This window comes from Platalea leucorodia (assembly GCF_965183815.1).
Source record: "Platalea leucorodia genome assembly, chromosome: 1".
Classification (NCBI taxonomy): domain Eukaryota; kingdom Metazoa; phylum Chordata; class Aves; order Pelecaniformes; family Threskiornithidae; genus Platalea; species Platalea leucorodia.
Window position 1 is genome coordinate 118,968,529 of NC_138823.1, and position 10,729 is coordinate 118,979,257.

At 47.5% G+C, this 10,729-nt stretch overlaps 1 protein-coding gene across 1 annotated transcript; it reads left to right on the forward strand.

The window, feature by feature from the left end:
* Window positions 1-2,516: 2,516 nt before the first annotated feature.
* CCK (cholecystokinin) lies at window positions 2,517-6,970 on the forward strand (the record flags this gene model as incomplete). Its single annotated transcript, XM_082321971.1, has 2 exons — window positions 2,517-2,772; window positions 6,834-6,970. The coding sequence occupies 2 exons, from the start codon at window positions 2,517-2,519 to the stop codon at window positions 6,968-6,970; spliced, it is 393 nt and encodes a 130-aa protein (XP_082178097.1).
* Between the last annotated feature and the right edge of the window lie 3,759 nt (window positions 6,971-10,729).

The following is a 10,729-nucleotide window of genomic DNA, read 5'->3' on the forward strand; positions in this document are numbered from 1 at the left end:
CCGGCTGCCTTCCTCGGGGAAGGAAAGGCAGCCTGCGGGGCTCGCTTGCCTCCAAGTTGTAAACTTAAGAATTGATGCGACCTCGGCAGGGTCACGCCGGAGCCCGAGAAAGGGCTGCTCCTGGCGGCGGCTCGGGGCGGCGCGGCGCGGAAGGGAAGGTACGGGCGGGAACTGGCCGGCTGCAGGCTGGGCCACCCCGGCGGCCCCGGCCCGGCCTCGCCCCGCCAGCCCGGGCTGGAGCTTTCCTCCCCTCCCCGAAAAGGAGGCGGCGGGCGGGGGGGCGCCTCAGGCGGCTCCGCGCAGCGCGGAGGGCGGCGGGGACCCGGCGGGCACCGCTGCTGGGCTGCGGGCCGGGGCAGCGGCCCCCGCAGCGGCCGGGGGAGACGGGTCGATCTGGGGGTCGGTGGGGGAGAACCGCGTCGAAGGCGTCCCCGGCCCCAAATTCTGGTTTTGGGTTTGTTTTTTGTTTTTTGTTTTTTTAATAAAATGACCGCAGAGGCGAACAGGAGGGCCCCGGGGCGGGGAGGCCGGGGGCGTTTGCGCCCCCCGGGGCTCAGGTCGCCGGGGGCTGCAGCGAGAGGGACCGGCAGGCCCAGACCCGGCACCTCCCGCCGCCGGCAAGCGCGGTCAGGGCGCGCCGCCCCGCCTGCCGCAGCCCGGGGGGCGGCTCCTGCCGGCCGCCGCGGGCGGGAGCCCCACCAGAAGCCTCTCGCCGTGGTATTTGGGCGGCGGGGGGGGGGGGGTATCCACCCCGGTCAGGAGCACTTTTTTAATACTATGGAAGCCAGCCTGGCTGTCCAGCTTGCCCATGCCCAGGGCGAGCGCTTCCCTCCAGCAGGGAGCCGAGCGCGGCCGGCGGGGGCCGGCCCGTCGGGCAGGGCCGAGCCCCAGGCCGCGCCCCCGCTCCCCCCGGGCGCCGGCCGGCGGGAGGGCGGGGAAGGAGCCCGGCTCCCCCCGCGAAGCACCCACACCCGCGGGCACACCGACACGCACTGACTGACTGACTGACTGACAGACAGCGGGGGGGGGGGGGGGGGGGGGGGCGCTGAGCGGGCGGCGGCCCCGGGCTGCGTCAGAGCTGTGCAAACACCGCCGCGGCGCCCGCCGCTATTTAAGGGGCCGGGGCTGAGTCGCCCCTAAGTTCCCCGCCTGGGCACACAGGGGCCTCGCTCCCTCCTCTTCCTCCTCCTCCTCCTCGGGTCCGGCCTCGGGAAGGCGCCGCGGAAAGGTAGGCAGCACCCCTCAGCCTTCCTCTGCCCGCATCTCTGCCGGGGGGGGCGAAGTGGGGGTGCGTGGGGCGAGGCTCCCTGCTCGGGGTCCCGAGTGGGTGCATGAGCGTACATATACGCATGAAAAACCAGCAGTCGGGGCGGTTGAAAAGATACCTCTGTGGAAAGGGTGCAACGCACCTTTGGCTTCCGAGTGCCAAAACCTGCGGGGTACATCACTAGTAACCACGCTGGAGCGACATTTGGGCATCTTTCATTCATCTCCTAACAATACTAAAAAAACGTATTTTATGCATCGCAGACGTTTTCCATCTAGTGTATGTGGTGGGCAAATAAACTTCATTTTCTCCTCTTCTAAAACTAAAAGATTATGTTCAGCATACTGTTCAAAAACTTAAAACGATTCAAAAATTCTCATGTAGATAATTAATGTATATTTATAAGTGGAAATTACCCCTATAGCATTAAATACGAGGTACCTTGTTTTTCCTAATAACTGAGAGTAATTTCTGTTTCCAGAAAAATGCTATTTCAGCTTTTATGATCAATCTAGTAAAATGACATCATTTTGTCTAATATTTGTTTAAAGAGGCAGTAAAAAATTTGTTACGCTTGAATTGTCTGTTTTATATGAGGAAGAATATTGTTAAGCTGCACATTATTTCTTACAGCTTTTACCTAAACAGCTTTTACCACCTCAGCTTTTAGATCAAATGCTTGGGAGGGGGTGCTACATTTTGTTTTTTCTTTCCTTTGGGACAAGTTTTTGTTTTTTCTCTCTGTGTATGACAAGGTGAAACCTCTTGAACACTGAAGTTCAAACCAATGAAGGGTTGATATAGTAAAGGTTCTTCAGAGAACTTGTCAAAATTGAGTATTTGTAATAGATAACAGCAGATTTTAGTACAACAGCAAAATACTGTGGTGTTTGAATCCTGAGATTTTTCACAGAGCTGGATACATCTCCTTTACGTTTTAGTGAAATTCAGCTTCCAAAGAAGAAAAGCAAATATGAATTGAGTAGATCAGGGAGACATAGCACATAGTACAGTGAATTAGTTTTATTCCTTCCAACGTATCTTCCTCTTACCAACAGTTATTTAGCTATTCACATGCATGTTGTCCAACTTAAGACAGATCCCACAGTTACCTGCATTAAAACCAAAAAACCCACCACCCTAGTTTGCTCAGAAACCAGCACCCCCAATGGAAGATGGGGGTAGGGACAAGATACAGCGCAGTAAATCTGGTCGTTCTGACAGCCTGTCATTCCTTTTCTCTCCAGCAATGTACAGCGGTATCTGCATCTGCATGTTCCTTGCTGTGCTCTCAGCGAGCTCTTTCGGACAGCAAACTGGGGGCTCGCACGATGGGAATCCGCTGGCCACCGAGCTTGAGCAGAGCTTGACAGAACATCACCGGCACGTCCGCGCCCCTTCGTCTGCCGGCCCGCTGAAACCTGTGCCGCGGCTGGATGGAAGCGCGGACCAGCGAGCTAACATCGGCGCTTTGTTGGCCAAGTATCTCCAGCAAGCCAGAAAAGGTACTGGTTAAGGTTTACTGACTGTGCTACTTCTGTGTCCGTGGAATTTCCTACAGGGATACCTAGATGTTAAAATAACCCTGTCATCATCTAGCATGAATTCCTAGAGAAGACAGGAGATAGATTTTGCCTGGTTATTCCTGAAGGAGAGAGCATTCTCTTAATTTACTGCAAAACTCCTCCAAAAAAAGATTTGTACGTAGCAGCCACTGACTGAGAGCCGTGTACAGGTAACTGAAGAAAATGTAACCTACCTGTCAGGTCATAGTTCAGCTTTTATTTTTAACTTACTATTTTCATAGCCTTGTAATTATTTTGGTATTATTTTCAGCATGTTGTATCTCAGATAAAATACCATAATTGCATTTTCTTCAAACTTTTCCATTTAGTTAACCTCCTCCCTCCCTTTTTAGAAGTTAGAAGAGCAGAAAAACTTTTCGGAGGCTAAATACAGATCAAATGGCTACCCTCACCTCAGCCAGAAATACCTGTACCAGGGAAATCTTCTGAGTATTGGATTTTCCATGTATGTGTTCCCGGAGGAAGTTAGAAAAGTCTGAAGGCTTTTGAAAGATCAGAACTCCCTTTTATGAACATAATAACTAAAAGCAGTGATAAGTAAAAGCACGTTTGCTTCAAAACATGTCATATTCCTATTAGGTTTTTGGTCTCGGGCAGCCTGGGAACACAATCTTGCAGTTTCTTAAACCTCCATGGCACTGCCTTTGTAACAAGGGCATGAAGCACAGGTAGAGTAGTAGAATTAAAGGGCTTCATTCTTATCGTGATTTATTAGTCACTGGAGGAAACAACTGTATTACGTACATGAGCTAGCAAGAGAAAGAGTAAAGCTGTCCCTGTTGCTGTCTTACAGCATATGTTTTAAATAGACGCAAACGCATGCCGCCTGCGCTACCAGTAAAAATGAAGGATCAAAATCATTTCCCACTGAAACTCCCTCCAAGGAAACGTTTTTCCTTTTGAACTCTCTCATCTCTGTATTGCTTTGTATCTCAATAGAGTAATGCCATGGGCAGCCTAATTGTTGTGGCCTTTTGACTGCCAACCTCGACAAAAGCCACTACACCAGTCCCGTTTATTTGTGATAGCTTCGCTCCAGGCTATCCACTGTACCGCAGGGAAAGGGGACATCTGAGAAGCGAAGAGGGCTCGAGGGCAGGGCAGTAATGCGGATTACCTGGGCATATAGACATTGAGAAATTAATTCACTCCCAGTCCCAGGTTGTGCTTAGGATAAAGTTCACTTTATAGGAATAAGAGCTTTCTCCTCTCCTGTCTCTTCACACAACCTTATGCAGATCATTTAACGCTCCCCTCTTGATAGCCTCACTGCTGACCTCTATGCTAGGCATAATCCTAATCTTATTTTTGATGGCGGATTGCAATTAAGAGATGCCACATGTATTTTTTTGCATTACATATGCAGCCATACGCATTCATCTGTGTACGTAAAATAGGGCCAAATCGGAAACAACAGAAAAAGAACCACTTTTAATATAATTTGAGACACTTCACTGCATGTTACCAATTTGCACAATATCCATTAAAGAACTTCTTTTAGCAGTTCACATAATCTCATGGAAAGAGAATTCAGATATAAAATTTTACAGTTCGGCGCTACAGTTAAAGCTGTTACTGAATAAGAATCTTATTGCAGGAGTCTGCAAAGCAGAATCCTCATTACCTTTCCCCCGTGTAGTCATTGTTACCCACCTACACGGAAACTGAACTCCTCATTCTCGTTTATGTAGCCCTTATGTGCTCTTAAATATCTGGCTGACATTTCCGAATAGCTTAACCAGATCAAGTGAAAAAACCACTTTGGATTTAAGACGTCTTTTTGTTAAGTATTAATATGAGGGAGAATTTCCTGCATACATGTTAACTGACATATATAATTAACTCTACAAAGTGACCGTTAACAGATGATGGGATTCTTGTGACCTGACTAGGCTAGTTGGACTCTGGTTTGTAGATGTACTTGCTAGTTACAGAAGAGAAGTTTCACAGGGACAAAACAGTATTAGTTTATAACAATACATACAGCGCTGCCGTCAAAACATTATATTCTCATTTAACATAAAGGTTCTGGGCAGCACTTCAGAAATCTCTGCAGAACACTCGCATCTACTGCATTAGTCACTTTTAACCTGTCCAAACCAGAGCACTCACTAGAAAATTCCATCTGGGGGGAAAGAGAGTCTGGGCATTTGCTAGTGTTAGCAGTCATCACTGATGGCATTTGCCCTCGTGATTAACAGAAGGGCTGATTTTGGACAATATTTCCAGTTAAAACAGTGAGAGAGTTAAATTCTCTCAAGAGGTTAGGGCTAGATGCACATTGATTCTGCGGTATCCACAGGACATCTCCGGTGGTTTGAGGCAAGGTAATTAAGGTGCTGTTGTGACCCCTAGCTTTCAATTAACTTCATCTGTAGGCTTTCAGCATGAATCTGGCACCGTGTAGAAGAGACATTGTAGCTGTCAAGGCAGTGACACGCACATTTACCGTCCCCTAAGGAGCCCTTACTGGGCCAGACCGTAATGGCACCAGGGGAGCCATTACAGCCCACAGGTCACTGCGGGCTCAGAAGTCTCTTGAGTACCGACATCTGAGCGATGGTTCTGCGCTGTCTTAGCCCTGCCTGCTTAGAGTGCCGAGAAGCCATCCTCATCAACTTAATTACATATTTTGAATTATGAATATGAACTTCATGGGGTTCGAGCGTTTAATGGTAGACGTTCTTTTCTAGAGAGAATGAATTTTTTTGCCATTTTGTTTTAGGTAAATGTCTAAAACATGGCTGATTTCTTTTTTGGTACCTTTAACTCTCTTAGCCCTCTGCAATCACTAACAAAACAATGCAGTTGGTTTTGGTTTTGACAGATCATGTTCATTATAAACCATTACATGAGAAAAACCTTGAAATATAAAAGCAGGAGTCACCAAGGGTTCCTTCAAAACACAAGAAGCCATAAGCAAGGCAGTCGTGTAGATTTGGATTTGTGGAGTTTGATTTGGGCTTCTTTTCCTTTTTGATCAGTTCAAGTATTCCTCAAGCCTCAGTCTGCATTGAATACTAATATATTGAATCTGTTCCTTCCGCACTCAAGGCTTATGCTGAATGTAATTATTGGCATATGTCAATTTTGGCTGTTTTCAGGGAGTACAGAGAGAAAAAAATTATCTTTCCCTGCATTTTTTTTGTTACATAACGTGATGATGTCAAAACAGAGGATTACAGCCCCTTTTTTAAAGCATAAATTCTCCTTGCAAATAGTCTGTGTCTCTTCGGTGCTCTAAGCAAGGAAGACAGAAAGGTTAAGGCAAGAGCAGAGATCAGCATCCAACCCTGCTGTGAAAGGAATTATGAAAGCTTTGGATAAGCAATGAAAATATCACTGACTAGTAACAAGCCCTGCCTAATTCCAGCAATAGACATCTCTAGCTATAAATTCCAGACACAACTTCCTCAATTTCAGGACTATTCCCACTTCTCTACAAAACCTGGGATTCGTAACTCTACCCGGCTTGTTACTGAATTGGCACTGTAAATGTTCCTGGACTTACATTTGTGGCTCTTCAAGCAACACGGGGCTGTGGTGCAGTCCCGTCTCAGGCCTGAGTCTGCTCTCAAGCAGACTTGTTTTACCTCTAGAGCAGCTCTCCCAATACCAGCGAGCAAGGGTGTGCTCTTACAGGAAGAGTGAGAAATAGTCTGGACTTTGTTTCTCCCTCTCTCTAGTGAAATAGGAAGGAAAAAGGAGAAATGCACCCATATTCCCTCCTGGCAGCCAGGAGGGAGAAAATGATCTGCTTATTTTGTGATAAAAACCTAAGTCACTTTCAGGACGTTCCCCATAACGTTTCTGTAACATTTTCCCCAATGACATGACGTGGTGTTACACGGTCTGTATTAAGTCAAACAGGTTTCACCTATTGCATACATCCGCTACTGAGTACAAAACAGGTCAGAAAATGGATGAACCTGAAAAATGCGTCCACTTACTCTCTGCTCTCCCAAACGCTTTTTCTTTAGGTCCCACTGGAAGGCTCTCAGTTATGGGGAACAGGGTACAGACCGTTGATCCTACGCACAGGATAAATGACAGAGACTACATGGGCTGGATGGATTTTGGACGCCGCAGTGCTGAAGAATATGAATACTCCTCCTAAAGAACAGCAAACTGTAGCAACAGAAAAAAAAAATCACACTCCCATGTCTGTACAGAAAGAAAAAAATTAATTTGTTGTCCTCTTCGAATCAGTGTTTTAAAATATATCATGTATTTGATGTAAATTTGTCTGTAAGACTATACAATGTAATATATACATATGCGGAATTTTCCAGAAAACGCTTTCTTTCTTTTGTGGTTTCTCATACACTGATATTATATTAAAATGATTTCACTTATCCCTTCTTGTCCTGTCACCGCATGTTGCTGGGTCTCTTACTATAAAGAGAGGCAGGAAAATGCCTTCATTCTGCAATGTAAATACATTCCCTGTGCTGAGTAGTCAAAGAAATCAGCCACTTCTTAGAGAAATCTTGTGACAGTCCCAGTAGCTGTGAACTCTAAGGGGAACTTGTCCAAATATCAACGCAACAGCACAATACTGTCAGAAAAGGCCGGCTATCTTCGTGGTGACCCCCATGTGTAAAGGACTGAGTTACACACCACGCCCACCCGTTTGTAGTGAATAGTCAACAGTGCTAAAACTAAAAAAAAAAAAAAGAGAAAAAGAGGAACGACACCAACATGTTTCACCTTCCTGGCTTATTTATTTTATATTGTGAACTCACTGTGAAAGTTCTGCTGACGGCTGCGAATCATGGAATAAACAGAGCATTCCCTGCCGTGTGGTGAGCCCAGCCTTCATTCGGGGAGGGGGCCAGGACAGTGCCCTGAGCGCAGCAGGAGGTGGTCCTGAGGGAAGGGGGAGGAGGTACCCCAGCAATCGAGTCACAGCGTGCTAAAAGGCAACGGGTGGCCGCCGGCTATGGCAGAGGCAGCCCCAGCTAGCTGTCGCCCGCCGGCGTGGGGAGAAGGAGGGAGATGGTGCCCAGCCCTTGGCTGGCACGGAGCACGGCAGAGAGCCCCACGCTCGCGGCCGGGCAGCGATCCCTGCTTGTGGAAAATGGCACCCTGGGGACTCTGTCCAGCGAGTCCCCTCGCCGTGGCTCCTGCCTGCCGGCGGGCAGGCCGCAAAAGGTGTTTTACCTGCACTCGCCTCCTTCCCGCCCCTCCTTCAGCTGGGCCTGCCTCAGCAGCCGGTTCTCACGTCTTAAGGAATTCCCTAAACTGAAAAGGGAGGTGATTTTGCACTGCGTAGTTCACAGAATGTCTCCGGAATACGTGCATTAATAAGAAAAGGAATGCGTTTTTCACACGCTGAAAAGCAGGTGCTTGCCAAAGGAAAGAGGCGGGCGAATATCTCTGTAGCAATTTATACAGCAGTTAATAGGCAAAAACAACACATAGAAAATAATACACAGAAAATATTTGTACTAAACCAAAATTCCACCAAAACCAAGAAGACTGGGAAACAAATCAAAATGCTTCCACCCAGGGCTGAACGCAAAAACATTTTGAGGAGTTGTTCCCAACAGCAGCTGGGAGAGCAGACAGCACCGCAGAAATCTGCAAGGAAAGGGAGGCTCTAGCAAATGGTAACAGGGATTTTTTTTTCTCTAGTAACAAACACCAAATCTCTCTTTTTGCGGATCTCATCTTGAAAAACGTGGAACTGCTTTTCTGCATGAGCTTTTCTTCCTCTCAAGCTCCTTCCAGTCAAGCAGTTTCCAAGCCACCTAGGCTGGCTTTTTTTGGTTCCTTTCCAAATGTAAGGAGTCCCTAAACACCTGAATTCTCTCCTTGGTTTTGACTATTGCCCACCAGATAACAGCCCAAAGTGCCCATTTTTCCCAAACTTTCAAACAAGAGATTAAAACCAATTAATCTATTTTTTTTTAACTGAGGAAAATACAAATTAATCTAAAAATGCATAGATTAAAACATTTCCCATCAGAGTGATGTTTCTTTAAAAGTAACTTGGGAGAAAACTAAGTTTCTACTTTGCTGTATTTTACCTTAATGCAAGGAATGTTCGAACAACATTTAAAAATGTTTCTATCCCTGGTTTACTGATGGAAGGATGTAATATTGCGGGGGGCTGGGTGATGTTACAAATCTAGTCTTATTACTGGGGAATGTTGTCATTAGGAAAAAACACAAACTATTTTTTTTTTCTTCTCTGTCTCCTTCCCTCCAGGCAGGGGAATGGAGGGACAAAGAGGTTTCCTCCCGTTACCCTCTCTCCTGAAGGTCTCTGAAGATGTCTGTGAAAGCGCGTGGCCCTCGGTGCAGCCGAGTGACAGTTTCGGGGGCTTTTACAAGTCGCTCCCCTGCTCCCCCAGGACAGGGGCAGCTTTTTGTTGCCTGCCACACATAAAATGGTTTCCCCACCTGGCTGCTCACAAGGCTCCCAGGTGAGAGGAGCCCCGCAGCCCCGTCCTTTCTGGTGCAAAACTCCTGCTCATGGCCCCTGGGGTGGCTGGGGGCGGGGGGCTTCACCCCCCTTGCAGTTACCAGGGTTGGACTTTCTGTATCCCCAACAGGTGAGTAACTTCCAAGGCACCATTCCCAGGCATAAAATAATGCTACCACCCCTGCCAATCTGCCAACATCGTTGCCTTTGACCAGCCTTTTGCTTATTTTAAATCACAAAAATGCCAATTACAGAAAAAGTAGTTTCACCTGTGAAATCTGCGTTCTCCTTGCAATAAGATTGCAAGCAAAGTTTGTCTGGTTTTGAAAGTGATTAAGAGAAAGCGCTATTTTTCTTTGCCAGCCCACCGCCAGCGTGACATTTGTAAGTAATCGCATCTGCCGTCTTTCCTGGATGCCAGAGAGCTTCAGACAAAATTTGGTCTAATTTTTTTTACACTCACTGCACATGCCGGTTTTAATATTTAAGCTGTACTAGTGCTGTAAAAGAAACCAGAGGAATAAAGGGACTTGCGGTGGTGACTCACCTGGCATCCAAATGAGGATTGAAAACACACATCATTTCATCTCATTCGTTTTCCCTATCTGTCTCCAGACTGAAGGCGTTAGCCAGTCAGTACGGGTAAATGGGGGTTTACTTACTCTTCTGACTCGGCGTTGAAATAACTATATCAAATGAAATTGCGCTTTGGAGATGGCCTGATCCTGCCACTGTCTGCAGGTGCTTCTTGGGTCCATCCATCCCTCAGCCTTTTAGTAGAAAACAGCTTCTTACTAAACTTCACCTGGATTTCAGGCAGGCGTTGAACTGCTCAGCCCTGACAAGTCCGCATGGAGACGCACCCCAAGGCACCGCAAAGCTGCACAACCCCAGCCCTGCTCAGGTGAGGCATCCTGGTGCAGCGGGAGCACGGGGCAGGGAGCCGGCCAGGATTGCAAGTCAGGACCTACAGGCCTAAACTATGCCAGAGCCCCTCTTTACCACCTAAAATCCAGCTCAGGACTAACACGGTTTATTGGGTGCTGCTAAGATACAAACTTGTAGCTGCAGGGGACATCCCTTCTTCATTCTTAGCACTCACAGGAGAACTGGTTTGGGGGCAATTGCAGTAATCATTAAGATAAGAGGAACTGTTGCTCTAGGCACAGGACTGTTCCTGGAGGTGAGGGCTGTAAGCTGCTTAGCAGTGTCCTCCTCCTCCTCTAAATATCAGTCACCTGCTCCTCTGGGAGCAGAAGAAATTTCCCAGATGCGAAAAGGTTGTAAAGGCTGCTGAGACATCGTTCTCCTTCCACCCGACCTGGGGGTGCTAAATGGAGCTAAAGAGGGCAGCCAGCAAATTCAGGAAAGTCAAGCAACCCTGGTAGCTGCAGTGCTCATCCCAGGGCGTTGGTAAAGCCACCTCCAGGCTGCTGTGTTGTAACC